This window comes from Trichoderma asperellum, chromosome 6, assembly GCF_020647865.1.
Source record: "Trichoderma asperellum chromosome 6, complete sequence".
Taxonomy (NCBI): Eukaryota; Fungi; Ascomycota; class Sordariomycetes; order Hypocreales; family Hypocreaceae; genus Trichoderma; species Trichoderma asperellum.
In genome coordinates, this window is record NC_089420.1 from 821,721 (window position 1) to 847,725 (window position 26,005).

Consider the following 26,005-nt stretch of genomic DNA (forward strand, 5'->3'; position numbering starts at 1 on the left):
CCTGCATCGACTTGGCGAGACCCAAAGGATGCAGCTTTTATAGAGTACTGAGACGCTTCTTCTCTCACGCGTAAAAATATAGTGATACTACTACTGCTGTAGAGTCCATTGAAACATCATCTGCATGTTACTGCTGTTATCAGCATACACATTGAAACACTGGAAATCTAGACGGCCCTTTTCCGTTGCCTGTCCCACCCCGATATCATATATCAAGCTCCATCCGTGTATTTCTCAGACTAAATGGCGCACCCTAAGGCTTAGGCAGTCCAACGTTGAACCAAGCTTGCGGAAATGCGTCATAGTGTAGCTGCGGCCTTGCTTTCACGACTCGCAAAAGGATTTGCAAACGATGCGCTCTGTTGGCGCGCTTATAGCCTTGACCCGCTCGGCATAGTCCCGGCGCTCTAATTAAGTCTATTGACGTATTGGCCCGAGTTTTGGTCCTTGCCCCAAAGATGCCCCCGGCCTTAGCCTCAGGTTTATTCTCCGAAGCAATATAATTGATTCTTGTTCGTGCCTTATAACTCTATTCGCCCGAGATCATCTCTGCGATATTGCTTCTTTCCGTCGGCACATTCCGCTGTCAAACCCGTGATTTCCTCCTCTGCAGCCATGCCCGACCAGATTCTCGATGACATCTCCCACCGGAGGTACAACCCGCTAACAGACAGCTGGCTGCTCGTCTCGCCTCACCGGACAAAGCGCCCCTGGCAGTAAGTAGAACATGAAATATGCTCTGTTCCATAAGAAGTAACAAATAGTTCACGATGCGCTGACTTTGCTGTGCTGCTGGTAGAGGACAGGAAGAAGGTGCCGCAGCGACCACTCTGCTCGAGTTTGATCCCAAGGTATACTTCATCTTACGCCTTGTAAACATACCCATGTTCACTCATCACTCATCTAACAATATAAAAGTGCTATCTCTGCCCTGGAAATGCTCGCGCTGCTGGCGGCCACAACCCAAAGTATGAAAAGACATTTTCTTTTGTAAATGACTACAGCGCTGTCAAGGAGCAGCAGCCCGACTACGAGGCTGGCCAGTCCACAGATGGTAAATCACCCAACAACCCTCCCTCTTTGCCGTGTAGAGTGAGGAAACACCGTGCTGATTAAGTCCACATAGACTTAGAGTCACTGCTGCTGCGCGCGCAGGGCGTCAAGGGCGTGTGCTATGTCATGACATTTTCGCCAAAGCACAATGTCACCCTTGCTGACATGCCGCCAAATGATATCCTCCCAGTTGTTGATCACTGGACCCGGCTTTATGCCAATCACCTATCCCCATCAAACCCTCTCTCAGCGGTTGCTGCACAGCTTCAGCTCTCTATCCCAAAGGAGGAGGCCCCCATTCCCAAAGACAACTACCGCTACATGCAAATCTTTGAGAACAAGGGCGCAGCAATGGGCTGCTCCAACCCGCATCCCCACTGCCAGGCCTGGACAACGTCAACCATGCCCGAAGAGCCAGGCAAAGAGCTGATACAAATGACAAAGTACCATCAGCAGCATGGAAGACATCTTCTGGCAGACTACATCAAGCTGGAGCTGGCAAAGGAGGAGCGCCTCGTGTGGCAGAATGCTTCTTTCGCTATCGTCTGCCCCTGGTGGGCAGTGTGGCCATTCGAGGTCATTATTCTCCCCAAGCGACATATCCGCGCACTCATCGACTTCACAGCCGACGAGCGGCTGCAATTTGCAGAGGCCATTCAGGAAGTTGCCCGACGATACGACAACCTGTTTGAGTGCCACTTCCCGTACAGCTCAGGCATTCACCAGGCGCCCCTAGACGGAACTCCTGAAGAAATTGACAACGCCTACCTCCACATGCACTTTTACCCCCCACTGCTGCGGTCCGCAACGGTGAAGAAGTTCCTTGTTGGATTCGAGCTGATGGCAGAGCCGCAGCGAGATATCACTCCCGAACAAGCAGCTGCTCGCCTTCGAACTTTGGATGGAGAGCTGTACCGAAATAAGCTGAGATGAGCTAAGCTAGGTCGAGCTATAAAAATGTTACATAGATATAATTGAGTAAATAAATAAACTAAATAAAAGTTTCTTAATATATATATATATTCATATCTATTATTCCCACACGCAATTTTTTTTTCTCCCAATAAAGCAGCGCATGCCATGTTTTACTCAAACTCGACATAGTAGCTTCGAACCATGGGCATCCAGATGAGCGCCGTCGTAGCCAGCGTAAAGGGGAAGATCTGGGGAAGACCAAAGGTCATGCTCTTAAACACAAACAGCTCGCTGGCGAAATGGCTCAGTGCCACCACGTACGTCCAGATGGCAACATTGTACATCGGGCCACTGTTCAGGTGGTACGCCGCATAGCATCGAACGATGGAGGTGATGATGGTCCACGTTCCGAACAACCTTCCAGCGAGGGGCGTCAGCTGGTCCGTAGCCTTGGGGTCGTTTTGGGCTTGGACCAGCTTGTTGGCCGAGTCCTCGGGATCGAATGTGGCAGAGGCGGGGGGTAGCTTGGGGTTTCGGATGAAGCGGCCGTTATAGACACGCCGTGAGAAGTGCAGCGTCGTGTAGGCTTGGACGGAGTTGCCGATAGATATGACGGAGAGCTGCGGTAGAATCTGTGTTAGCTGGGCACGAAGCGGGGTGTTTGCTTGCGATGGAAGATCTGGATAGATACGCACAATGAGCATGTAATAGGGGAGGATGCCATTGGCTGGCGGCAGAATTGACTTGAGAAGATCCATGGCTAAGGATTGTGGTCGGTGTTGCGTTGTGTATGTAAGTTGGAGGTGTGAAGATCATAAGACTCGGAATATTCAATGGGCAGCAGTGGAGCTCGCTGTAATAGCCCGCCAGTTCTCAGGCACACTAACTGATAGCAGGCCCCCTCAGGCGAAGCATCTTTGCAAGCATGTTGCACCAATTGACAAAAATTTGATTACTACGATACAGTTGAAATCGTATATTACGTCTCCCCTTCTTCTTCTTCTTCTTCTTATTTTTTTTTTTTTTTTGCTCCTTCAATTGCCTTTTCCCTTCCACAAGTGTACTACTGCTTGTTGGGATATTCAGATCGCCCGCCTGCCGAGGAGATTAGATGAGCAAGAAATTGGTTGTTCACATGCTGTGCTGCACGCCCACTATGCGAGACGCAGCAGATGCACTGCCAAAATAACAAAGAAAAGAAAGAAAAGACCACGACAATTGCAACTCTACAATATTAGATAAGAATATGGCCTCAATTTCAATCTCTGATTGGTATCACAAGGCGCTGCTGTCGGCACCTTGATCTAATCGAACACCGCGGCTCTTGGGCGGACCCAGAGCTTATGCACGCTTTAATTGGCTAAGCGGCAGCCCAACGGGATTTGTAGATGAGCTCGCCCACTAAAGCTCCCAATCCCACCAAATTCTTCTCCCTCTGTTTACCTCCAACTTGCCACAGCCATCGCACTGCGCAATCATGGAGTCCGTCAAGAGCTTCCTTGAAAACGTGCCTCAGCCCGTCCAATGGGCCCTGGCTGGAATCGGTGCGCTCTACTTGGGATCCAAGTTCTTTAGCTACCTCCAGCTTGTCCTCAGCTCATTCCTGCTGCCGGGCACCAGTGTAAACGAGCCCCTCCTACTGTTCACAGCGTGCAACTTCCAGTTCTTGTCACTGACAGCAAAATAGCTCCGCAAGTATGGCAAGCCTGGCACCTGGGCTGTCGTTACCGGCGCCTCCGATGGCCTGGGCAAGGAGTATGCCTCGCAGCTCGCTGCCAAGGGCTTTAATCTCGTGCTCGTTTCCCGAACCCAATCGAAGCTTGATACTCTAGCCAAGGATCTTGAGCAAAAGTACACCGGCAAGGGTCTTCAAGTCAAGACGCTCGCCATGGATTTTGCCCAGGACAACGATTCGGACTACGATAGACTGCGAGAGCTTGTGCAGGACCTGGATGTTGGTATCCTGATCAACAACGTCGGCCAGAGCCACAGCATTCCTGTTCCATTCTTGGAGACACCCAAGGAGGAGCTGCAGAACATTGTCACCATCAACTGTCTTGGAACCTTGAAGACTACCCAGGTTGTTGCTCCTATTCTTCAGAAGCGCAAGCGCGGTTTGATCTTGACAATGGGCTCGTTCGGCGGCTGGACTCCTACTCCCTACCTGGCCACCTATTCCGGCAGCAAGGCTTTTCTCCAGCAGTGGAGCAATGCTCTGTCTTCCGAACTGTCTGATTACAATGTCGATGTCTACCTGGTCCTCAGCCACTTGGTCACGACTGCCATGAGCAAGATCCGCCGCACCAGCCTGCTTATCCCCAACCCTCGTGGCTTCGTCAAGGCTGCGCTGGGCAAGGTCGGAAGCGGTGGTTACCAGACCGCGCCCAACACCTACACTCCCTGGTGGAGCCATGCATTTATGCTGTGGGTGATTGAGAACGTGCTGGGCGTCAACAGCCCCTTGACGATCTGGTACAACAAGAAGATGCACATTGATATCCGCCGCCGGGCTCTTCGCAAGGCAGCTCGCGAGGCAAAGAAGCAGTAATTGGCTTTAGAATCCGCTTTGCTTTACTTTGGTGCTACCCAGATGGAACTATGTGATAAAAAAAGAGTATTATCTGATAATATGTACTGTGAAACGAGGTCAATAGGGGGAATCGGCGGTTGCAGGGAGAAACGATAACCGTTGGAACAAACTGAATCACGGTGCTTTGTCTGGAGCCATGCAAGAGAATAGCCAATTTGAGGAGAAAAATAACTCAATATATAATAATGATTTCTTAGGAAATAGTATGACAAAGGTCAGCATTACGCCAACCTATGTAGCAAAGCTTACAGTGCAGCCCGCATCACCTTGAGTTGTCCCAGCCCAAATGTGTAAAGTCACCTGTGATCAAAATCACAGCCGACGGAAATAGAAAGATATAAAAACGGAAAGCAGAAAAGCAAAAAGAAAAAAGAAAAGGGTATCATCACCCTTGCTTTGACGAATCGAAAAGAAACTTGAACAACGATATTGTTAGCCCTGCCAACCTACCACATGATCTCATTCGGCCAAAGGTACTCATTGAACCTTGCTCTTGCTCGGAGCGATTCTTTTAACCTCTGTGCCTCTCCTTCGGGAAGAATGCTTTCCCAGGCGAAGATGTACTGAGCTGTTTTTTCAAAAGACCACGTTTCGTATAGCCCTGGAATGAGGCCCAGAAAAAACATTCGCTTCCTGTCCCACAAGGCGAACCCAAGTCGGCGATACGAATCAAATTTTACTCCGACAATGGGCGATGAAAGCATGTCACTAGAGATACCTGCCCAGTATTCTATGTTCGTGCAAGGCCCGTCGATGGCAGTACATGTCTGATCCCAGCGGGAGACTGTAGATCTAGACGGTTCGCCTTTTATATCCTTCATATCAGGCGACAATTCCTTCGTATCAAGCGGCAATTCGAATTCAACCACTTTATTGGGATAGACCAATCTATAGCAAAGGCCATCTTTCCATTCCTGTTGCCGAAGCTCGGGAAGGGGCATTATCCAGCCCGCATCACTATAGCCTTTTGGCGGCCGAGGAAGGCGGTAGTACGGCCCTTTTTGTTCAGTTTCCGGTTGTGTTCCGAGGCTTTCAAGGTATTCCATAACGGTTTTTACCTCTTCGATCGGACCATTTATGAGCGAGTGATTTACGTTCCCGCGGATAAACTCCTGTGGGCTCTTAAACTTGGCTCCATTTTCAAAATTTTTCCATTCAGGAGCTGACACGATCATTTCATGGGCGAGCTGAACGAACCATAGAGCTCGCAAAACTCGCGTTTCTTCAACCCAGCCGGGCGGCCCTATGTCTGCCGTTACCAACGGTGTACCCTCAAGGTCATTCATATAAGGAGGCGCCGGTTCATCGGGGTCAATAGGTTTCAAGCCGTTATCAAGGTATTTAGGTGTGAATGAAGGACTCCGTATGCGGGCGAGATAGAACTCCATGCAGTTATGCGTGAGAACTGAGACATGTCGGGCTGTTGCCACGACAGACCATAGTATTTCACTAGGCGGCTTGCCGACTGTGATGGCAGTAGCGAGAGAAGGAGTGACTGTAGCCGTGAGATTGTCCAAGTCATCGTACTTGATGCCATTATCGCAATTTTTAGCCATATGTTTATGAATAAAGTAGACAAAGTCGTCAGGGCATGAGAAAGGTTTTTGAGAATTTCGTATGAGGATGAGGGCACGTATGAACTGTTGGATACCGGGAGCTAGGAGGGAGTCTGGAGAGGATAGGACAGTTTCGGTGATGAGGCAGGCGTATTTGTTGAATAAGCGCCATGCTATTGGTGATGCCACGATCAAATTATATAACGAGTCGAGATCGGTCAACTCGGTTATGATTGCAAGTAGAGTTTCAGGTGCTAGGTCATCCAGCGAAATACGAGGCTGAGTCTTCAGCTCTGGGAGTTGTTTGCTGTCCGTGTTTGACGAAACAAGGACTGTATCGAGAGAGTCCTCCATAATTTTGTAGTATTTATTTAGAATGCGCTTTCTGATATGTTTAATTTTTGCTCTGTCTACCTGGGCAAAGTAATAGGATGAATACCCATAAGGCAGACTCCAATTGTCTGAAATGATGACTAAATTTGCTGGTATTGGATTGTAAATACCGACCGCTTAGTCCCTTGAAGGCGTGTAAATTTGAATAATATGAAGTATGTATTTAAAGATTAAAGGAAGAGTGGGCTCAGCCTGATGCATCCGATTTATTCATTCGGAGTGAAATGGCTTATTGAAGGGCATCTGTCGGATGCACTGGAACATCCTTCACATTCACTAGGTGGTCAAAAAATAAATACAAGAGATAAAACAGTTTGAGTAAAGGCTATTAAGATGGGTAATTTATATCCCTGGGAGAATTTGGGGGCGAGGAGCAATAGGATTTGCTTTTTATCACTGCAATCTTCATCCTCTTACAGCTCTGGACGAGTTGGGCTGCCAAGCCATTCCTGCGTAGTGCCGAATATGACTAAGATGGGGTTGCACAGGCAAACAAACTGAGGTACGTACCGCTCGCGAACTACAACCCTAATGCGGACTAGCGCAATTCGGCGCCCAGGGACGAAAAAAGCAGAGCTCTACCAACCTCCCAGTGTACACCAAAATAATCCACGACGTCGAATCTTTTGCTCGGGGCGTCGCCATCGCCATCTCTTCCCTCTTCTTCGCCGCGCACCCACCACGCAATTAGCGATCGCGGGGCCCAGCTTCGGATTTCCACGCGAAGCTTCGGATTGCGCCACCGCCCACGGCACGTGCAGCTGGTCCTTGATGGTCTGACCAGCGCGTTTCCTCCATCCGCGGCTCTGGTCAAGGTGAAGCAGCATCAAGCCCCGATCTGCCGCCCGACATGTCGTATCCTCCCGCTACGCCGATGCGCCCTGTGCCGGGCGCATTTGTGAACACGCCGGCCATTGTCGCGCGCTATCAGACCTCGCACGATCCCGTCCGCCGGACGCTCTTCCCCGTCAGCGAGGGCCAGAATGCCCAGACCTCATCTGCGGCGACCACCACCACAACAGCGCCTCTTGGCACGGCACCAGCGAGCTCGACGGCGGTGACGACGACGTCTGCAAACGTCGAGGCCTCAGGATTGTCTTCTCTGACGCCGCTGGCGCCTCCACGCGTCGAAAACATTCCCCCGGTCCTCAAGGCGGCCAAGGCCATCAATGCTTTCCTGCAACAAGACGAGAGCTTTCCAGATCTAGATTCCTACTGCAGACGTAAGTTGACATGCTCTTCTCGCCAGATGGAGCAGACCATAGGACAAGACACGGGCTAACAAGACACTCTGTTGAAAAGAGGGGGCATCTTCCGACTATGAGCTTCCCGGCGCCGATTCCGCCTGGGCTCCCTTCCAGAAGACGAACATGTACCCGATCCCGAACCAAGTCTTCGACCACTACAACGCCGGCCAGCTCCAAACCCTCATGGGACTATTTGCTGAGATTAATCATGCTTGGGTGGTGATTGATAATTCGCTTTTTCTCTGGGACTACACCCACTCCGACCCCGAGCTTATTGGCTTTGAAGACCAGCCGCACACGATCCACGCTGTTGCCCTGGTTCCTCCGAAGCCTGGCATCTTTGTAAACACAATCACACATATCCTGGTTGTGGCAACGTCGTCCGAGATCATCCTCCTCGGCGTGTCTGCTACAGACACGTCTGCTGGTACCAAGAACGTCACCTTGTACCAGACGAAGATGGTCTTGCCCATCCGTGGCAACGACATCCGCATCATCAGTGGCTCTGCTGACGGTCGCATTTTCTTTGGCGGATGCAGCGATACGGACATTAACGAGCTTTACTACCAATCTGAGGAAAAGTGGTTTTCGAATCGGTGTGGTAAGATCAACCATTCGAACCCTGGCTGGTCCTCAGTTGTCAGCTTGCAGTCCAGCTTATGGGGTCACAATGACCCCGAGCACTTGGTGGACATTGTGATTGACGACACGAGAAAGCTGGTTTACACTCTTTCAAGCACATCGACCATTCGAGTCTATCACATGGAATCCCCTGAGCGGCTGAATAAGGTGATTGAGAAGACTAAGCTGCACTGCCTTCGAGATATTGCACACATGATCACTCAATCAAAACTTTTGACTGATCGGACCAACTTTGTCTCCATCAGCCCCATCTCGAAGCAAGAGGCCTCGAAACTTCATCTCATGGCGCTGACCGATACCGGCTGTCGTCTCTTCTTCAGCGCTACTAATGCTTCCTCTTATTTATACGGGTCTCAGGCCAATCTAGCTCCCCAGAGCATGCAGGTTCAATTCATTAAATTCCCTCCTGCGGCCGTTGCCCGACGATCAACTCAGTTTGGAGTGGGCACCCAGCCCTCAGGAGAGACGGTAGTTGACCTCGATTCAACTCTGTTGATAGCAAGCAGACAGGGCGCTCGATTCCCACCTGGATTCTTCTTGGACTTTGTGAGCAAGAAGGATGATCCCAATTCCGACTTGCTATTTGTGGCTGGCCCTGAAACCGGAAGAATAAAACGAACGTCTCCTACTACCCCCCTGAGATACTTTGAGCAGGCAAGCTGGATTGACATTGGCAGTCGAGCGGAGGCTGTCGGCTTAATTACGAAACCTTTTGCGGCCGCCAGCCAACCGGTTGGATTCGGTAATGAGCTGGCTGTCCAGTTTGACGAGCCTCCTAGCGAGTTTGCTGTTCTTACTAATACAGGAATTCACATCATCCGCAGACGACGACTGGTGGATACCTTTGCGGCCGCCATTCGAGATTCGCCCGGAGACGAGGCATTGGATCTCATGTGCCGTCGTCTCATATTCCTTTACGGCCGTGTAGAGACAGTCTCCACAGCTTTGGCTGTGGCGTGCGGCCATGGAGACTCTAGGCGAGGCTCCGTGAAGGCGATCGATCAAGTAACCGAAGACCGAGCAAGAGCTCTTTTTGTCGACTTTGGTGGTCAGCCTACAATCATAGAAACTGATGGGTCATCTCTCACAACGGACTCGGTCAAACTGTCATCCCGGCATGATGCATTGGCCATGTACCTGTCAAGATTAATCAGGAAGCTTTGGAAAGCTCCCGTCATCAGTGCAAGCGTTGCTCCCAATGGGACGATTTCCGTGTCTTCGTCCATCCCTCCTGCTAAGCTCATCACCACCCAGGAGAACCTTGAGCGGCTAAGGAAATTCATTGAGTCTAACAAGGGCCTCATTCAGGGGATGTCTGGCCCCTCTGACTTACAGCGAGTTGCCAGCCGACAGGAGGAGGTGGCGCTGCAGGCAGAACACCAGGCACTGCATGCGCTCCAAAAACTAATGGAGAGCATCTCAGAAGGCATTTCATTTGTGCTCATGCTATTTGACGAGCGTGTATCAGATATCTACGCCAGACTGGATGATACCTCTCGACAGCAACTCAGGGATTTGACCTATGAGAAACTCTTCTCACAGGCAGATGGAAAGGATCTTGCTAAGCTGTTAGTCAAGGCTATCGTCAACCGCAACATTGAGAGTGGCTCAAACGTTGAGACGGTCGCAGACGCGCTAAGGCGGAGATGCGGCAGCTTCTGCAGCCCCGATGATGTAGTCATCTTCAAGGCGCAGGAGTCACTAAAGAGGGCGTCTGAGCAGCCGCCCAACACCAATCAGTCCAGGATCCTCCTCAATGAGAGCTTATCTCTCTTCCAGAAAGTGGCTCGCAGCCTGACATTTGGTAACCTGCAGGTTGCCATCGCACAGTACATTGACATGAAGTACTACGCCGGAGCTGTGCAGCTGTGTCTCTATGTTGCCCGAGAGCAGGATAGAGGCAACACGGCCTTGATGTGGATCAACGACGGCAAGCCTGCGGCTGATCCTCGCGCCAACGCCTTTAATGAAAGGAGAAGAGTTTACGACCTCATTCACGAGGTTCTGCGACACCTCGATGCCGCCTCAAGTATGGAGCCGCTGACGGTTGACGGCCGACCAACGCTCATCGCCACTAAGAGAAACGAGGCTTACGAGGTGGTCAATGGGTCAGACGATGAAGTCTTCCACTTTGACTTGTACGAATGGTACATTGAGCAGGGATGGACCGAACGGATACTGGGCATCGATTCTCCACACGTCATTACCTTCCTGCAGCGGCTGGCGGGCACCAACGTGGAGCACGCCGACCTCCTCTGCCGCTTCTACACCAACCGCAGCCGCTTCTTCGATGCAGCTGAGGTGCAGGCCGAGCTGGCCAGCTCCGACTTTCCGCTTAACATCAAGGACCGGCTCAGGCTGCTCAGCTTGGCAAAGGCCAATGCCAATGTGGCGACTGTTGGTATCAGCCGACAGCAGCAGCAGCGACTGAACCACGAGGTGACGGATCTGCTGGAAGTTGCCAACATCCAGGATGATCTCTTGGGCCGCTTGTTGGCGGACGACAGAATCGATGCTGAGAGAAAGGTTGAGATTGAAAAGGCCCTCGATGGAAGAATCATCAGCCTTTCGGATGTAAGAATACCTTGCGCTACTTGTTGGCATTTTTCTTTATATGGACGCTAATATTATTTTTGTGCAGCTTTTCAACGATTACGCCGATCAGGCTGGATACTACGATCTGTGCCTGCTGATCTACCACACTGCCAACTACCGCAATCCCACGACCATCGCATCAACATGGGATAGCCTGATCCAGCAGACTCACGCGGAAATCATGGCAAAACATGAGGCGACAGAGGCGGGCATGTCGCTACCTCCCTTGCCGTACGAAGCCGTGACGAGCAAGATCCAAAATATTGCTCACCACACATCACTGGACAGCTTCGTCTTCCCCATCCAGACACTTCTGCCGCAGTTATGTCGGTATGCCGTCACTTACCAGCAGGATGCCACCATCGGTGCCGATCCTACGTGGCCGGTGCAGCTATTCCTATCTCTGGGCGTGTCCCATGATATGATTGTGCGTGTGCTGGAGAACATCTTTGACACGCAAGACTATGGCTTTAGCGGCATGGTGCGCAACCGCATCATCGAGATCATCGTCTACGTGGTGAACGATTGGGTGGCTGAGGTACGGCGACGTGGCGGCGCAGCCAAGGGAGGCTTGCTTGGGCCTTCCATCGGCGACCTCCTGCAACGTTGCGAGGCTGCTCTGCCGGCGGCAGGCCAGGGCCACAACGACGGCGGTGCAAACCTGGCGGATATCCGACGCGTGCTGAGGATGCTGCGGAGAGAGGTGGCCGGGCTAGTGGAGCGGTTGCCAACAGCGAGCATGAGATTTATGTGAGATGTGAGATGTGAGCGGATCCCGGGAGTGGACTCTTTTTTGCCTTGATTTTGTTTATGTATGCGGTAGCTACATTTGGGGGAGGGGGGGAGAGGAGGATGGATGGTGGTAATCATTTGTCCGGTTTCTTTTTACCATTGATTCCTTTCTCACTTTGTCTGCTTGTTTCAAAAATTCACGTCTAACCAGAAGGAGGAGAAAAAAAAAATAAACGGGGGGAGAAGACGAAGAAGAAAGAAGAAGCAAAGGAGAGGAAGCGACAAAGGGAAAGACGGGCATGTAATTTCTGGTTTTTTGTGAAACGGGGCGCCAAATGGGGGGGTTAAACAAAGGGTCAAGTTTCTTAAATTTTAAAGATTATTTGCATAAGAAAGAAAAAGAGAGTGAGAGAGAGAGAGAGAGACGGAGACACACAGAGAGAGATGACGCACAACACGAGATACACACACGCACACACGCGGCATATAGTATATACCTATATGCGCGTGTATAAAGTAGAAACGCAGACTAGGTTAGTTTTTTTTCAAGGTATGTATGTATGGAGTATGTAGCATATTATTATGCGAAGGTTATAAAAAGAAACTGGAGAAGCGTGTTTTACCAATTTTGTTCTATTCGCCTTTCTTCTGTCAGTTTGTAGGAAATGATTAGTATGAAGTCTTGAGCTTTTATTCGCTTATTCTCTTGTGATTGCTTTTGAGATGGCTGGGTGGTGATATTTTGCCTTGTTTTTTGGTCTAATGGATGGATGCCCAAAGCGATTTGGAATGAATTATATCCAGTCAGAAGCCACCGAAACATGGTAAAAAAACAAGGACTTTTGAATGACTATCCTCGCATATGACCCAATTGATGCGTTTTCACTCGCTTATGCAGCTTCCTAGTGGTCAATATTTACCGCAACGCCTTTTTTTCTTAGGCTGTATCACGGCAAGGCGAGCGGATCTGCGGATTTGATAGGTTGTTGTTGTTGCTGCGTGTTCCATGTTGCACGATACGGGCCAGACCGCCTCACTTTTTGTTAGCATTAGCAGGTAGTGCTACTGTACCAAGATTTGCCTAGTAGCAGGCACCTAGCAATAGTTGCAGGCCTGGCACCAATAGTATCCCCTGTATCTTCCAGCTTTCGCCCATGTTTCTATCACTTTTTTCTTCTTCTTGGCTATTGCGTCTTTGGGCCTATTCGGGCGTAGAGGCCCGCAAAGCCTGATTGGGGGACGGGCAGATATGCCAGTTGTAAGCATCTGCTTCCCGTTTGGGAATGCAGGGCCGGGGATGGGAGTTTACGTGGCATGGCTTGAGTCGGTGGTGAGAGCTGCAGGTACCTTTTTTTTTTTTTGTCTCGTGTATCTGTTGGTTCGCGTATTTGGTCTGTTTATATGTACGTGTTGGACTATTTCGGAAGAGGAGCGAGGAGGAGGGGGAATGGTGGTGTTACTGTGGAGAAGAGAGTGCGAGTTTAACGGGTATATAAGAGGAGGATTTGGTCGCTGTTTTTGTTTTTTTCTTTTTTTTCTACTTTATCAACATTCAATTTCTTGAGAGAAAAAAAGGAGGAAGAGGAGAGTTATGGAGCTGGTGATTCAGACTCTGGGTTGAGAGTAAGGGCTGGCTGGTCCTGGCATTACTCATTTTCATTCTTTTAAATTGCGGCAGCTCGTCTGCAACATGTTTTCATTTGTTCCCTTTAAGAGGATCGAATCCTCGTGCGATTTTTAATCCAAATGCGACACTATCCACGATATAACCTTATACATAATATCTATTACATACGATACGATACCAGAGCACCGGAACGCTACTGGATTGCTGCACAGTCAGCAGCGTATACCTACTAAAATACGTTTTTCTCTGGCCGGAGACATTTGACCTCCGTACGCCAGCCCCCCCCCCACTTTTCGGCTCCGATCCCACAAAGACCGTCAGCGCGCGATCGGCCGGCATCCACGTTTTTGAACAGCACTTCCCGGCTCTTATTCCCTGGATCAACGCTCGTTACGTCACCTGTGTTCATGATTGGAACAAATTCAGAACATCCAAACAGCGAGCCCAGGGCATTGTTCTAGTTAAGAGCCGGTTTGGGGCTCTATAAAGTGTCCGCCAGGTCTCCCGTAGGCAGGACACACAGAGTGCTTCAATAAAGAAAAGAGAAAGAAAGAAGAAAAGAAAGCTGGTGATGGCTTCTAGAAATTGGGAGAGGATTTGTAGTGGGCAGCATCAGGCTGTGCTTTTGTTGCCGAGATTCTGCTTGGCAGGTTTGGCTTATGCCGGATAGGATGGATGGTTGCCTACGTCAAGTGGTGGTTTAAGCATCATTGATAGACTACTCAATTCAACCCAATATCATCTGACGGCATAAAACCTTATTACGTAGTTGTGCAAGCTTCGTGTAGAACAGTTTTGAAACTTGCTCGCTTACAACATGTGACCGTAAGCGGACTCGCAAACAATGCGGAGACTTTGTGGTCGAGTTTTGGCGAGCTGAGGGTTGCGCACGGTAACTTCTCGGATACTTGCGCCTCATTTCGACAACGGAAAGCTACATGGTCATGAATTATAAAAATGGCAATTCAAGATCTTCTCTTTGCCGGTATTTTTTTTTTTATCAGATGACAATTTTACTTGGTACTTAACTTGAACAAACAATCTACCTCCAAATTGAAAATGGCTGCCACAGACGACATCGAAACCATGGCCAAGTCCATGTCTGCGCACTTCAAAACGATGCCGCAGCAGACGCCCACATTCGAAAAAGACTTTGTAGACTTCTCGCGAGGAGTATTGCGGCTAATTGCTGACCCTCTGGTCAATGATCTTGGCCTCAATGGCAACGTCACCGAGCCTGTGAGACTTCTGGACAGCGCGTGTGGGGTCGGCGTGGTGACGCAGGAGGTGCAAGCTGCGCTGCCAGACGAGATTCTGCAGTCGAGCTCGTTTACTTGCGCCGACAACTCTGAGGCCATGGTGGATGTGGTGAAGAAGAGGATTGCTGAGGAGAAGTGGGTGAATGTAGAGGCCAAAGTGCTCGATGCTCAGGTGAGGGCCTGTATTTGGAACATTTTGTTATACACAGCTACTCATATATACCTGCTTTTATAGGACACTGGTCTTCCAGAAAGCTCATTCACCCATGTGGCGATTGCTCTGGGGCTTCACATTATCCCAGATCCAGATGCCGCAGTAAGAGGTAAGATTCACAGAGCATCACAGTCAGCCATTCATCAACGGCATTCACTTACGAGAAGATGCTCTTAGACTGCATGAGACTGCTCAAGCCGGGCGGCAGATTCGGCGCTTCCACATGGCCCAAAAGCAATGCCAACATGTTCTGGATCCGGGACATGCGCGAAGCACTGCAATCGCTTCCCTTTGATGCGCCGATGCCAGATCCACTGCCCATGCAAATGCACAAATCCGGCCACTGGGACGACGCAGCATGGATCGAGGGCCATCTGAAAGAGCTGGGGCTTGCCAACGTGTCCGTCAAGGAGAACCCGGGCACCTGTAAAATTGAAAACGCGACACAATTTGTAAAGTGCTTTGCAATGATGCTGCCGTGGGTGATGAATACGTTTTGGAGCGAGGAAGTGAGAAATGCGCATCCGGTGGAGGAGGTGAGGGAGTTGATCAGGCAGTATCTGGAGAAGAAGTACAACGGCGAGGGGTGGAGCATGGAGTGGCTGGTGATAACAATGGCGGGGACTGTGGAGAAATAAAAGACGAGCTGTTCAAAGTCTTGATGAGCTAGTTTATTTACTGGACGATGAGAGAAAAATAGAGATGCCATAGGTCGTTGTTCGCATCAATATGAAGCTCGAGTATGTATTAAATCACCGTTGTTAAGTACCCAGCCCAGCCCAGCCACAGTAAACCCCCACGCTTGTGGCGCAGTGCCGTCGAAATTAGCTCCCCTTCTCTGGCATGTCCCGATGGGGCCAAATCTCGACAGCTCATGACACGCTTCGAGAGCCCGCGCCGAGGACAAGAAACGGCATCTGCTTGACCGTTGACCGCAGCGAAGCCGGCAGATGGATCGCAACGTATCCTGAACCCGGTGGCAGCGAAGCAGAAGAAGAAGCACCGAGCAGCGGAATCTCGGGACGCGACTCCCGCCAACATCTCCATCTCCATCTCCATCCGTCCGTCCATCCAAGCGCCCACCAACACCATCGCCATGCGGTTCGCGGCCGTCGCAACGCTGGTTGGCGGCCTGGCGTCGTTTGCTGCCGCCAACGTGCCTCTGCCGTCGTACCACTATGGCGCGCCAATCCACGTGGAATGCATGAACCGAAGCTCGTGAGTCGCAAAGGAAGAAGCAGCAGAGAAGAAGGATGCTGACATGGGACTCTCCCCCCTCCCAGTGATACCGGCGAACACATCGAACTGGCCAACCACCAGCTGCAATGGATCCCCTTCCCAACATGCAACGAAACCGGCGAGCCCCTGCAGTTCCACTACGGCGTCGAAGGCGAGGTCAATTGCACCATCCCCCTCATCACCGACCCCTTCTTCCACCTGCTCGAGTTCTACATCCACAACGATGCGCCGCTCTCGTGCCGCCTGCCCGCCCGCCCGCCGCCTCACGTCGAGGTCATTGGCGAGAAGCTGCCCGAGCAGGAGTACATCCCGCTGATATTCGCCCTGGCCGGCACGCTGCAGCTCAGCCACATGCACATCAGCACGCACATGAACGTGCTGCTGCACAGCATGCCCAAGCACCACATGCACAGCCACGACAGCGGCGTGCTCGACTCTGCCGTTTCATACAGCACCAGCCCGCTGAGCCACATGACGGGCTCCTTTACCAAGAAGCTCGTTATTGGCGATCCCTTGCCGTTTAGCTTCTCCGTGCGCTGGTTCCCGACCCCGATGCTGCCCAAGACGGAGGGGCACGTGGAGTGGCAGGGCCTGGGGGGCATATATATGCAAGCACCGTGTTTTACAGCCTCGTCTCGTTTATTGCCGGCCTTTTGGTGGCTGGAATGTATACCATGGGAGTGATTCTGCCTCGCAGGCTCAAGGGCAGGTCTATGGGCGGAGCTACGCCGTTGGGATATGGTGTGGGTAATGGATGGGGATATTCTAAAAGAAAGGACTAGGTGGTGGTTTTTTTTTTTGGGGGGGGACAATGTACGAATGCAAATGGATGTTATTTGCGTTGAATTTTTTTTTTTTTTTTTTTCTTTCTTTCTGTATGATGGACTCGTACGAACTGGAGTTTGGGTGGCGGCCATGAATTAGAAAGGAGCATCTATATATGCTGAGCTCTTGGGTGGTTGGTTCTTAATACATTGTATTATTCCTGTAGTATGACAGTGGCAATTCTTTGATTCAAACCCCAGACGAGAAAAGTATATCCAAATCAGCATCTTTGGCTTTTATCTTAACCAGACAGATCGCATTTACAGAGTTTTTGCCTTTGTGTCAGACTCTTGGACACGAGGCAATAGCCGCAGATACATATCCACAGCCAGCAGCGCAGCTACATCCCATCTGTCAGCAACGTGAAGCATTGTCCAAAAGGAGAAAAGAAGAGTTTTTCAACATTGACACGTACGGATAACAGCAAACGGCAGATACGTCCCATACAGCAGCGACGCCTTCTTCTCCGCGCTCACCATGTCGTCGCCCATGTGGAACAACTCAAAACAGCACGCCGCAGCGCCCATAAACGTCACCGACCCAAACGCCAGCCCGGCCAGCTCGGCAGGTCCCGACGTGGCTCGTCTAGAAGCCAGCTGGGAGACGAGATATGCCGCCAGCGGGAGCTGGACGAGGCCCTCGATGTAGAGGAAGATTTCGAACCACGGCTGGTGGGGAGACGAGTGGGCGAAGAAAGGGTCGCCGGTGGAGGAGACGTAGAAGCTGCGGAGAGAGAGGAGGAAGTGGAGGGGGGCGGAGGGGGGTTGGTAGAGAGATTTGGGGTAGAAGGCGACGAGGTCGAGAGCTGCGAAGTTGGGGATTGTGAGCTGAGTTGAGCTTTGCTTTGTCTATCTATGCCGTTGTGGATGAGTAGGTAGATATTCAAGTCTTACCGAGCATGCCAAAGAGCTGGGTGGCGATGATGAAGAGGTATAGCCAGTCGCGTAGGGCTTTTTGCTGCGCCATTGTGGAGGTAAAATGAAATAGTTTGATGTATGAAGTTATTAGATTGTAGAGTTCATTAAGGGGCTTTGTTTTGTGAGCTTGGCTTGATGGTGATTGAAGGTGAGAATGCTGTTGAGCCAGCGTTGGAAAAACGTGGGGATAGGGAGCTTTTGGAGCTGTATTGCTGGTGTTAGCGGATTGGCTAGCCAGAGAATGGCCAACGATGAGATGAGCTTTTGGCTAGCGACTAGACCTAGTTGTAACAATCAATTTACAAGTATAATATGCAGGTAAAAAAATAAAAAATAAAAAAATATCTAGAAGTAATTGAATACGTGTTAGTTGGGTTTATCATGGATTCTATGGAACTCGGTGTGCTTGGTGCTCGCTTAAAATTCTGGCCTTTTCTGACATATCGAAGTATCTCAATGAGAGGAGCACGTTCAGCCAGCATCAGCATCCGAATTCGAGTATGCATCAATGTATATCAAATATCCAGCAAAGAATCTACTCCAAATTCTGACATAAACTCATCAAGCGTATTCAACTCACACTTCCTCCATCCCAGGAGTCGCAGAATTTCATCCCAGTTCCAGGGTAGGCAACCATCGGAAACCCCCTACGATTCCCTACCTAATACGGCCCTCATCTCCGGCGTACGACTTCAACATCGCCGCAGTAAAACACTCATTAAAGACCTCGCCACTCTATACGAGCCCTCGTCCAACTCTAATCAAGCACAATCGCCTCCTCCCCCTTGGCATACAACAAGGAAAAAAAAGAAAAAAAAGAAAAGAAATGACATGTCGGTTCTGCGATCCTAGTATGTCGAACCCTTCTCCCGAAATACTGTATCCAACGTGACATACCACTACTTATCCCCGTGCCGTGGCCCTGGGCCCCGAATATCCGCAAGAAGAAAAGTGATCGACGAGGGAGCAAAAGCATCGTACATGTGCAGGAAAAAAAAAAAAAGCCAATCTTAGATTCCCCAGAAACATTTTAATGTGCATCCGTGCACGAGGTAGTGAAAAAAATGTTCTTGAAAAGTCCACACACCCCCCCATGAACAACGCCAACACAATGTGACAGGTCAGCCGTGCTACATTCTTAGGCTGCTTCTTCCTTGAAACCGCTGTGCTTGGTTAAAAACCACTAGCATCGCCAAGAGAAAAAGCAACAAGATTAGGCAGAACTCTAAAAACTCTAGGCCGACGACGCTAAAAGATCCCCCTGTCCTGCTCAAGGGATGAGCAGGAAGAAGAAGGTTAGAAGGAAATAACGACCGCCACAGCTGAAGCGTTGCTACGAGCACTATGCCCCATCTCCATCTATACCCAGGAGGGGTGAAGGGAATCGAGCGAATGTTCAAGGCGATCTGTCACTATGCAAATCCTTCCCCAAACGAAACGAAACATCTTAGATGAGGAGACGCGAGCTGTTCTTCCCTGGGAGCCTCAGTTTTAGCGTTATTATGCCGTCCCGGATGTCGATCCGGTAAACTTTAGCCTTACTCACCCTCTTTTCCTTTTCCCTTTCCTTTTTTCTATTTTCCTATTACAATATCCAGAACCTGCGGATATCGGACGGTGCCGCCCTGGTGATAGATGGATATAAGCTGATTTATCTCAAGGATATGAACGTGTAAAAACAATCATTTTGGCTAATAGGAATATGATTAGCTACGTATATCTTCTCACTCTCACTCTCACTTGAACTGCAATATGTATCATGTACCTACTTAGATTAGTGTATAGGTAGGTACTTACCTATGTGTGCATCAGTACGCAGTCAAAGAATGCGGTTCGCCTCCCCGGAACCCCCGTCATCTATGGTGTTGTCTCAAACAGGAAGAAAAGTCAAGGAAGAAAACGCCGACTGTTGTTGATCTTGTAGAATCGTACGACTTTTCTTTTCTTTTCCCTCCCCCCATGAGATATTCTCTCGCCTGAACTAAAAGGGAAGGGAGGGAGGAAATAAAATGGAGAAAGCAAGAAAAATCTCGCTTGTGCGCTGTTAGTTAACCGCAGACAAACAATACAATTTGCACCGGATCAAATACCTTTTAGTACTAGTTTGCCATTTAATATTCACTTCTAGCTCTTCGTATGTGTGCTGTTGTGGGCTATTAGCGCCTTTCTTTTTCATTTCATTTCATTGCTTTTGTATAAAATAAAAGTGTGCCGTCATCGCCTGTATCAAGAACTTGCGTGCGATTAAGGTGGTGCCGCTATCACAAGTGAAATCCCCATACCAGGCGGGTGGAATCGTCTCGGCCGCGTGGTCCGAGTGGACACTGGCCCAAGTACATAGATACAACAAGCAAAATGCTCCCAAGTTCCTGGTAGTGGTTGTATTACGGAGCACCACTCTGAGATTCACTCCAATGCACTGTTCTCCGGGTGGGTGGTAACACTGGCCCCCAATATACGCAACACATGGTTAATTTCGAGTGTCTCGCAAGAAGAGTGGTGGGGGAATGTGACGTGTCTGGGGCGCATCTGCTTCGCCGATCTGTCTCGGGGATAAAAAACACATAGTGCGTGAATAAGCTTGGAGGGAGAAGAAGGGAAAGAACGTTCTGGTGACTATAATCTGTGCTGAACTGAAGTGGGCCGTGGTGGCAAGAGAAGAGAAGGGAGGAGAGAGATGCAAAAGTCTCGAGAGAGGGGTGACATCTGCGCTGAGCTCATGGCCGGGAGCTGGTGTCTGAGCCAAGTGAGTCTCAGATGGAACGGTGGCGTTGGTGGAATGCAGCCAAATGTGACTGTGTCTTACTTCAGGAGGCTCTTTACGGCAAATTCTGTGCTTTTGTCTGTCTCTTCATCCCAGATCGGGTGTGAGCTGTAGCAAAAGGTTTAATAAGTTAGTAAATATAGAACCAACCATCAGCAGGTTCGACCTGGATCGGTACAGATGCGGCCCTCTTATGCATCTACTTTAAAATGACTGAGACAGAATGGGGCGTCGCACCGTCATGTGATCTGCATGGCTCAATGATCCCGTTCAATATAACAAGTCGAACTCACGAGCGTTGCACTACTGGCTCGGGCCCAACATGGACCCGAGAGTTGAGATGGATGGTGGCACAATCTCAATCAAGCCAATCTGCCGCACCAAGGGGTCAGCCCCCCAGTTTGTTCCCTTCTCGCTCTTGCTCCTACCTCCTCGCTATTCAATGAGTGAGTACTGGACGTAATTATATGTCTTTACCTCTCATGTGCTACCAATGCTTATCCGTAGCTGGGATATAGCACTGTGACGTATATATCCATGACATCTACGAAGTGGTCTGATGTCTGATTTGGCGCTGCCGGCTTTAGACCACGGTAGCTAGCTACTACACTTACACGGCTGTAATGGTCAGTGCTCATGTGTACTCTAGTTTCATCCCGAGAACATGGTTTTGAGCATCGTCGCAGGCATACGTGAGGTCGTTGTTTGTCGTAGGGATCGGCCAGGACATGGCCATATTCGAAAAGCAGGACTGAAACATGTTAACACCCATACAAAAGCCTCAAGTATGATTTGTCGGTATACGAGAAGTCTTACTTTCTGTGGGGTGCTTGATACACAATACTGAAATCCGGAAACCGAAAACGTCCGCCGTAGCATTTGCTTTGCTGCATCAAAATGTCTTGGTGTTCGGAGTATTTTTTCCTACATGGAACTTCACCACGTGCGGTTTTATGCAGTCACGTAATAGCAACGCCAAACATACCGAAAGAGAAAGAGTTATACGTTCACATTCAGAGAGCATTGAGATCCAACAGCCACCAATACAGGCAGGTGTTATGAGCGTAAGAGATCAGATGATGGTAACAGGTTAATTCGAGTGGATACTTGTTTCTGGATTCTTCATTGCTGTGATGCTGAGAGGTCACGGCGGAAAGATAACAAATCCATAAGCAGTGAATAGACTTGTTCTCTCACAGAGAGATTTCTGAAAAAATGACGGAATGCAAAGGCTCAATTTGCTATGCACCATGGATTCCTTCCTCCGTTAGGCCAATGTGGCACCAAAGACTTCATTTACTAAATGAGGCAAAAAGTGCATCGATCCTTTATTCCTTCTTGAGGAATCCATTAACACCCTTGATCTTCTCTTCGGTGCCCATGGTGATGTAGTAGAGAGTCCTCTCGTATTCGTCATCACGCCCAAGGCTGTCGGCTATTAATGGCAGGAAGAAAGACAAGTGTTGCGTCAGCAATTGCGATGATGGTGATGGTGACAAAAGTTCAAAGGGGGGCTGAAGTTGTTCTTACCACGACAGATGGCTTCTTTGGCAAGCTGCATAGCTTCGGTCGCATTGGCGGCTAGATCGGCGGCCACCTTGACAGTATTTTCAAGCACTGCACCGTCTTCAAAGAGCTCACAAACAAGGCCATGTGAAAGCCCTTCCTCGGCAGTGATGGGTTTGCCCAAGAGAATAGTACGCATTGCCTGAACAGGTGTAAGCAGAGCGTACGCCAAAGTATTTCAGATAGATTTGTCCAATGAGGCCTGGGCCAGTTACAATGGTTCCTGCACCCACACCCGTCTTCGGCAGCCGCAAAAGTACCGCAAGTGCTGCAATGGAACAACAGCCACACCAGAGCGAAAAATGAAACCAAAAGAAACTCAAATACTAGATAAGAACAAAATCTCGGAAAATAAAGAGCTGTTCCAGAAGGCGTACCTTGAATTTGCCGAGCGCAGCTGTGAGGCGCTGAGTGCCTCCGGCGCCAGGAATCAAGCCTCGTTTGACTTCTGGCAGCGCAAAGTAGGTTCGAGTTTGAGACGCAAATATCATATCGCACTGCAGTCGCAAATTTGTCAGCACATGCCTTTTATAGCTTCCAGAAATTGGAAGGGCCATGCATATCTGAATGCTTATCGGGCGATACGGAAAGGTGAAGGAATATCGGCCGAAATGGCCCAGATAGGAAGGACGAGAGAAGGTTCAGAGATGCAGATTTCACGTGAAAACCAAGAGCACTCACCATAAGGGCAACCTCAAATCCACCCCCAAGCTATCTCCGCCAAAACGGCAACCCCACGTCAGTATATCGAGGATGACAAGCGTCAGTGGGTCATGCGTACTGCAGGTCCTTCGACAGCTGCCAGAAGAGGCTTCCGAACTGCCGCCATGCCATTGCAAAGGTTCTCCAGATATCGACATGATCTAGCGCCAGCCGCGTCGAGCGCTGCGATGTCCTGTAGATCGGCTCCAGCTATTATGCAGAGCCACGGCCCCGGCCATGATCAGTTGGGGGTTCATCTCCAGGAGGTCTTGGGAGCACGTGAAAAGGGAATAAGCGGATGGAAAGACAAAGACAACTCCTAGAAGCCTCAAAGTTTCGTCTAAGTAAACGCCCCAGCTCACCTGAAAAGAAGCCTCCGACGCCGGTAAGCACAATGACTTTGATTGCCGCATCCTTAGAAGCCGCAGACAGCTCAACCAGAAACTCCGTCAAGAGCTCTGTAGAAAGGGCATTCCGCTTTTGGGGGCGATTGAAAGCAATGACTCTGACACCCTCAACGAGAGAGGAAGTCTGTATGAGCTTTCCAGGGGAAGCTGTAGATGCGGACATAGTGTCGAGATCGCCGATTCAACCCGCTATAGCCAAGAACCTTGCAAGATGACACGTGTGGGATGGGATGTAGCTGACGAAGCTGTTGGAGGGAAAAGAGCGATTAGAAGGAATATGATAGGGAATTGGATTGGGGTACGGCTATTGGGCTGCAGAACAGAGGTTGGCGGGGACGTCCTATATAGGGCCAAGCGAAACGAATGGCACGGTAGCATTCCGAGTGCATCACGCGCGGAACTCCACTGATAGGCCGGCAGCTCTAGCTCGAGCTCTGGAGCTCTGCTCGTCCTTATGCCGCGCTCGACCTGCTTTATTCCGGTGGGATAACAAACGAGGCAACATACATGGCCTTGCCAATCGGGAGCAGTCCAAGAATGACAGGTCCAACTGATGGCGGGTGGTTGGACAGTTGAGGCGTTGAGTGACGCCATAGCCAGTCTGCCGGCCAGGATATCGTGATCGATGGCACTATGTAAGCGCAATCCTCCACCGCGCTGGCGTGAACTGGCGAGCCCATGTCGTACCCTGATTATCCTGCCGCGATGCCTATAACATGTCACATTGGCGAGGCGAGGCCGGCCTCGTAACATTCATCCAAGGGAGGCCAAGCACGCAAGGACCTGGTGGTTAATTTCCTCTGTGTTATCGTCATACTCAAGCTCCCCCTGTAGGCACGGACGAGGTGTCCAATGCACCCCAAACGGAGAGCGCAGCTAGGATCAGTGTAGCAAGTATATTTTGTGTGTGCGAGTGCGCGAGTGTGTGTTGCAAGTCGACGAGTCGAGATGCTGAGCAAAAGATCCAGTTTGCTCTAGGCAGGTACTTTGTACTAAAGCATATCTTGAAGGACGGAATATGGTGGCACATGGAGGGTCTTGCTTTGGTCCAGCCGTTCCTACTATGGGACAATGGTGGGAAAATTAAAATCAGTCAGAGACAAGTGGCAAGTGCAAGTGCAAAAGAAGGTTTGCTGGTAAAACAGAGCAATCGCGAGGCAAGAATGGCTTCAGGCCCAGGTATCTTTGGTAGCTTGCGCACAGCACAGCAGGCAGTCGCGGAGGGCCGTTACTCCCACCGCACGGTCCCGTACGATGCAACAGCAATTGCCCAATTATTGCCTGTTTGGGCCGCGCTTTCCTCAGCGGAATAATGATTTGAGCCTATATTCGCTGCATAACATAATAATAGCATAATGCATCAATGGGGTAATATCGTAATATATTTCTATATATTAATAGAAAAAACAAGATTAAAAAGTACGGCTAACAAAAAGTTCCCTGCCGCTCCCTCACACCTCCGTCTATGCCCTATCAAAGACGATGTTCTCAAATCATCTACCGTGTCGCTCTCTGCTCTGCCTTCGCCATCATTACCACCAGCGGCACCGTCGTCGCTGTGGCCGCCTCGCGCACCACCTACCATTTTCATCCGCATCGGCCGCCATGGGTTACCGGGGTAGTGGATCTGCCATCCCAATCACCGCCGCCTCAGCACCACTCTGCACGACCGAAGTACTTCTCCTCACAGTCCGCCTCGCACACGCTGTGACCGGGGCGTCTCTGTACGAATGTGGGGTGGTACCTTTTTGGTGGCACTCGCTGGAGGATCCTATGGGGTGCTTCTTGGACCCCTTCCCAATGGCATGGGACGGCATGGCACGGGGAGAGCAGAGAGGCCAGTGTCTCGGTTGACGCAGTCGCAGGCACTGGGTGCGCACAAGGGCTGGCTCGACGCGCCTAACAGGCTAATCGTAGGTGTCTGTCGACAGCGGCTGCATGGCAGCAGATCGTCGCCCACTGCCGCTGCGCTATACGAGCGCCAGCGGTTCCACCCGCCGACGACATCTCTCGCGACTGCTGCTTGTATTACCCAAGCGCCGAAACACCGCACGCTCACCTCTCGACGGCCATGTTGTTTCAGCCAAGCCGGGTTCTCAGCCAGCTTGACGGTCTCCCAATTAGGCTGTGCAAAGTACTGCTCGGTTCCCTTTTGGTCCGCTGTAACCAGCCGCGGCATTCCTTCGTGTCTGGCTGTCTCTCCTTCGCTCTCTCTCAGCCCCATCCCTCTCCTCCCGCTATCCTTTTCTCTACATCCCATTCGCTGACCCGTCTCTCACTCGTTTTATCCGGGGCTCAGTCCTTCTCCACAGCTGGCATGGCCAAGATCTAGTGGCATTGTGAACGGGCATCAGCTTGGAGTGATTCACATCCCTCTGTTCATCCCTCTATCCCTCAGTATGTCATCTCTCCCCCCCCTTCAGCATATAAGCTAGCCTTGCACCGCTGCGGCTTACTACTCTGCATGCACTCTTCTTTTACGGGAATGTGATGGGGAAGACTGCTGGCCCTGGAGTGCCTCCTTTCAAGAGTTAAAAAAAAGTAGCGTATAATACCTCTTAATCACATTTCTACACCTCGTGATGGAGATGGGAGGGGAGCAAGATCAGGAGAAACGGGGAAATATACAATATGAACGGGAGTAGCTCTAGTAGCTCCTCTGCGGTCAGTAACAGAAGCAGTCAGATACTGTCCCAGTGGGCATCGTCTTCCAATTGCATTAGTTTGCGGACGAGGCAGGCCAACACTAGTCATGGCCAGCT

General features: G+C 50.3%; 9 protein-coding genes across 9 annotated transcripts; 5 read left to right on the forward strand and 4 right to left on the reverse strand.

The window, feature by feature from the left end:
- The first annotated feature begins 166 nt into the window (after positions 1–166).
- Positions 167–2,067, forward strand: GAL7 (galactose-1-phosphate uridyl transferase). Its single transcript, XM_024903863.2, has 4 exons — positions 167–716; positions 800–851; positions 919–1,054; positions 1,127–2,067. Exons 1-4 carry the CDS (start codon positions 616–618, stop codon positions 1,984–1,986), a joined length of 1,149 nt encoding a protein of 382 aa, XP_024761338.2. The 5' UTR covers positions 167–615; the 3' UTR covers positions 1,987–2,067.
- TrAFT101_009733 (uncharacterized protein) lies at positions 1,963–2,754 on the reverse strand. Its single transcript, XM_024910603.2, has 2 exons — positions 2,664–2,754; positions 1,963–2,588 (listed from the first exon to the last, which is right to left on the reverse strand). The coding sequence occupies exons 1-2, from the start codon at positions 2,724–2,726 to the stop codon at positions 2,139–2,141; spliced, it is 513 nt and encodes a 170-aa protein (XP_024761337.1). The 5' UTR covers positions 2,727–2,754; the 3' UTR covers positions 1,963–2,138.
- A 624-nt stretch (positions 2,755–3,378) lies between these two features.
- On the forward strand, positions 3,379–4,817 carry TrAFT101_009734 (uncharacterized protein). Its single transcript, XM_024908081.2, has 2 exons — positions 3,379–3,589; positions 3,656–4,817. The coding sequence occupies exons 1-2, from the start codon at positions 3,446–3,448 to the stop codon at positions 4,514–4,516; spliced, it is 1,005 nt and encodes a 334-aa protein (XP_024761336.1). The 5' UTR covers positions 3,379–3,445; the 3' UTR covers positions 4,517–4,817.
- Positions 4,818–5,004: 187 nt separating this feature from the next.
- TrAFT101_009735 (uncharacterized protein) lies at positions 5,005–6,468 on the reverse strand (the record flags this gene model as incomplete). The annotated part of the gene is made up of 1 exon (XM_024905524.2): positions 5,005–6,468. The coding sequence occupies one exon, from the start codon at positions 6,466–6,468 to the stop codon at positions 5,005–5,007; it is 1,464 nt and encodes a 487-aa protein (XP_024761335.1).
- Positions 6,469–7,045: 577 nt separating this feature from the next.
- Positions 7,046–12,403, forward strand: TrAFT101_009736 (uncharacterized protein). Its single transcript, XM_024899973.2, has 3 exons — positions 7,046–7,730; positions 7,810–10,970; positions 11,038–12,403. Exons 1-3 carry the CDS (start codon positions 7,358–7,360, stop codon positions 11,743–11,745), a joined length of 4,242 nt encoding a protein of 1,413 aa, XP_024761334.1. The 5' UTR covers positions 7,046–7,357; the 3' UTR covers positions 11,746–12,403.
- A 2,006-nt stretch (positions 12,404–14,409) lies between these two features.
- TrAFT101_009737 (uncharacterized protein) lies at positions 14,410–15,461 on the forward strand (the record flags this gene model as incomplete). The annotated part of the gene is made up of 3 exons (XM_024900007.2): positions 14,410–14,781; positions 14,845–14,932; positions 15,001–15,461. The coding sequence occupies 3 exons, from the start codon at positions 14,410–14,412 to the stop codon at positions 15,459–15,461; spliced, it is 921 nt and encodes a 306-aa protein (XP_024761332.2).
- A 458-nt stretch (positions 15,462–15,919) lies between these two features.
- Positions 15,920–16,746, forward strand: TrAFT101_009738 (uncharacterized protein; the record flags this gene model as incomplete). The annotated part of the gene is made up of 2 exons (XM_024908080.2): positions 15,920–16,041; positions 16,107–16,746. 2 exons carry the CDS (start codon positions 15,920–15,922, stop codon positions 16,744–16,746), a joined length of 762 nt encoding a protein of 253 aa, XP_024761331.2.
- Positions 16,747–16,951: 205 nt separating this feature from the next.
- On the reverse strand, positions 16,952–18,038 carry TrAFT101_009739 (uncharacterized protein). The gene is made up of 3 exons (XM_024909775.2): positions 17,781–18,038; positions 17,303–17,692; positions 16,952–17,227 (listed from the first exon to the last, which is right to left on the reverse strand). Exons 1-3 carry the CDS (start codon positions 17,851–17,853, stop codon positions 17,148–17,150), a joined length of 543 nt encoding a protein of 180 aa, XP_024761330.2. The 5' UTR covers positions 17,854–18,038; the 3' UTR covers positions 16,952–17,147.
- Positions 18,039–21,641: 3,603 nt separating this feature from the next.
- TrAFT101_009740 (uncharacterized protein) lies at positions 21,642–23,596 on the reverse strand. The gene is made up of 6 exons (XM_024908079.2): positions 23,199–23,596; positions 22,916–23,046; positions 22,816–22,845; positions 22,512–22,631; positions 22,099–22,276; positions 21,642–22,003 (listed from the first exon to the last, which is right to left on the reverse strand). The coding sequence occupies exons 1-6, from the start codon at positions 23,404–23,406 to the stop codon at positions 21,897–21,899; spliced, it is 774 nt and encodes a 257-aa protein (XP_024761329.1). The 5' UTR covers positions 23,407–23,596; the 3' UTR covers positions 21,642–21,896.
- Positions 23,597–26,005: the final 2,409 nt, after the last annotated feature.

Excerpts from the sequence above, each read along its gene's own strand:
- GAL7 (XM_024903863.2), top strand. The coding sequence starts at position 616 with ATGCCCGACCAGATTCTCGATGACATCTCCCACCGGAGGTACAACCCG. Across the intron at positions 852-918 it reads TGCTCGAGTTTGATCCCAAG|TGCTATCTCTGCCCTGGAAA; the intron begins GTATACTTCATC and ends ACAATATAAAAG. Across the intron at positions 1,055-1,126 it reads GGCTGGCCAGTCCACAGATG|ACTTAGAGTCACTGCTGCTG; the intron begins GTAAATCACCCA and ends AAGTCCACATAG.
- TrAFT101_009733 (XM_024910603.2), bottom strand. The coding sequence starts at position 2,726 with ATGGATCTTCTCAAGTCAATTCTGCCGCCAGCCAATGGCATCCTCCCC. Across the intron at positions 2,589-2,663 it reads TCCCCTATTACATGCTCATT|CTCTCCGTCATATCTATCGG; the intron begins GTGCGTATCTAT and ends ATTCTACCGCAG.
- TrAFT101_009734 (XM_024908081.2), top strand. The coding sequence starts at position 3,446 with ATGGAGTCCGTCAAGAGCTTCCTTGAAAACGTGCCTCAGCCCGTCCAA. Across the intron at positions 3,590-3,655 it reads TCCTGCTGCCGGGCACCAGT|CTCCGCAAGTATGGCAAGCC; the intron begins GTAAACGAGCCC and ends ACAGCAAAATAG.
- TrAFT101_009736 (XM_024899973.2), top strand. The coding sequence starts at position 7,358 with ATGTCGTATCCTCCCGCTACGCCGATGCGCCCTGTGCCGGGCGCATTT. Across the intron at positions 7,731-7,809 it reads TCTAGATTCCTACTGCAGAC|AGGGGGCATCTTCCGACTAT; the intron begins GTAAGTTGACAT and ends TCTGTTGAAAAG. Across the intron at positions 10,971-11,037 it reads GAATCATCAGCCTTTCGGAT|CTTTTCAACGATTACGCCGA; the intron begins GTAAGAATACCT and ends ATTTTTGTGCAG.
- TrAFT101_009739 (XM_024909775.2), bottom strand. The coding sequence starts at position 17,853 with ATGGCGCAGCAAAAAGCCCTACGCGACTGGCTATACCTCTTCATCATC. Across the intron at positions 17,693-17,780 it reads CCAGCTCTTTGGCATGCTCG|CTCTCGACCTCGTCGCCTTC; the intron begins GTAAGACTTGAA and ends CCAACTTCGCAG. Across the intron at positions 17,228-17,302 it reads TCTGCCGTTTGCTGTTATCC|CTGCGCTGCTGGCTGTGGAT; the intron begins GTACGTGTCAAT and ends GATGGGATGTAG.
- TrAFT101_009740 (XM_024908079.2), bottom strand. The coding sequence starts at position 23,406 with ATGTCCGCATCTACAGCTTCCCCTGGAAAGCTCATACAGACTTCCTCT. Across the intron at positions 22,846-22,915 it reads CAGCTGTCGAAGGACCTGCA|CTTGGGGGTGGATTTGAGGT; the intron begins GTACGCATGACC and ends TGGCGGAGATAG. Across the intron at positions 22,004-22,098 it reads CAAAGAAGCCATCTGTCGTG|CCGACAGCCTTGGGCGTGAT; the intron begins GTAAGAACAACT and ends TGCCATTAATAG.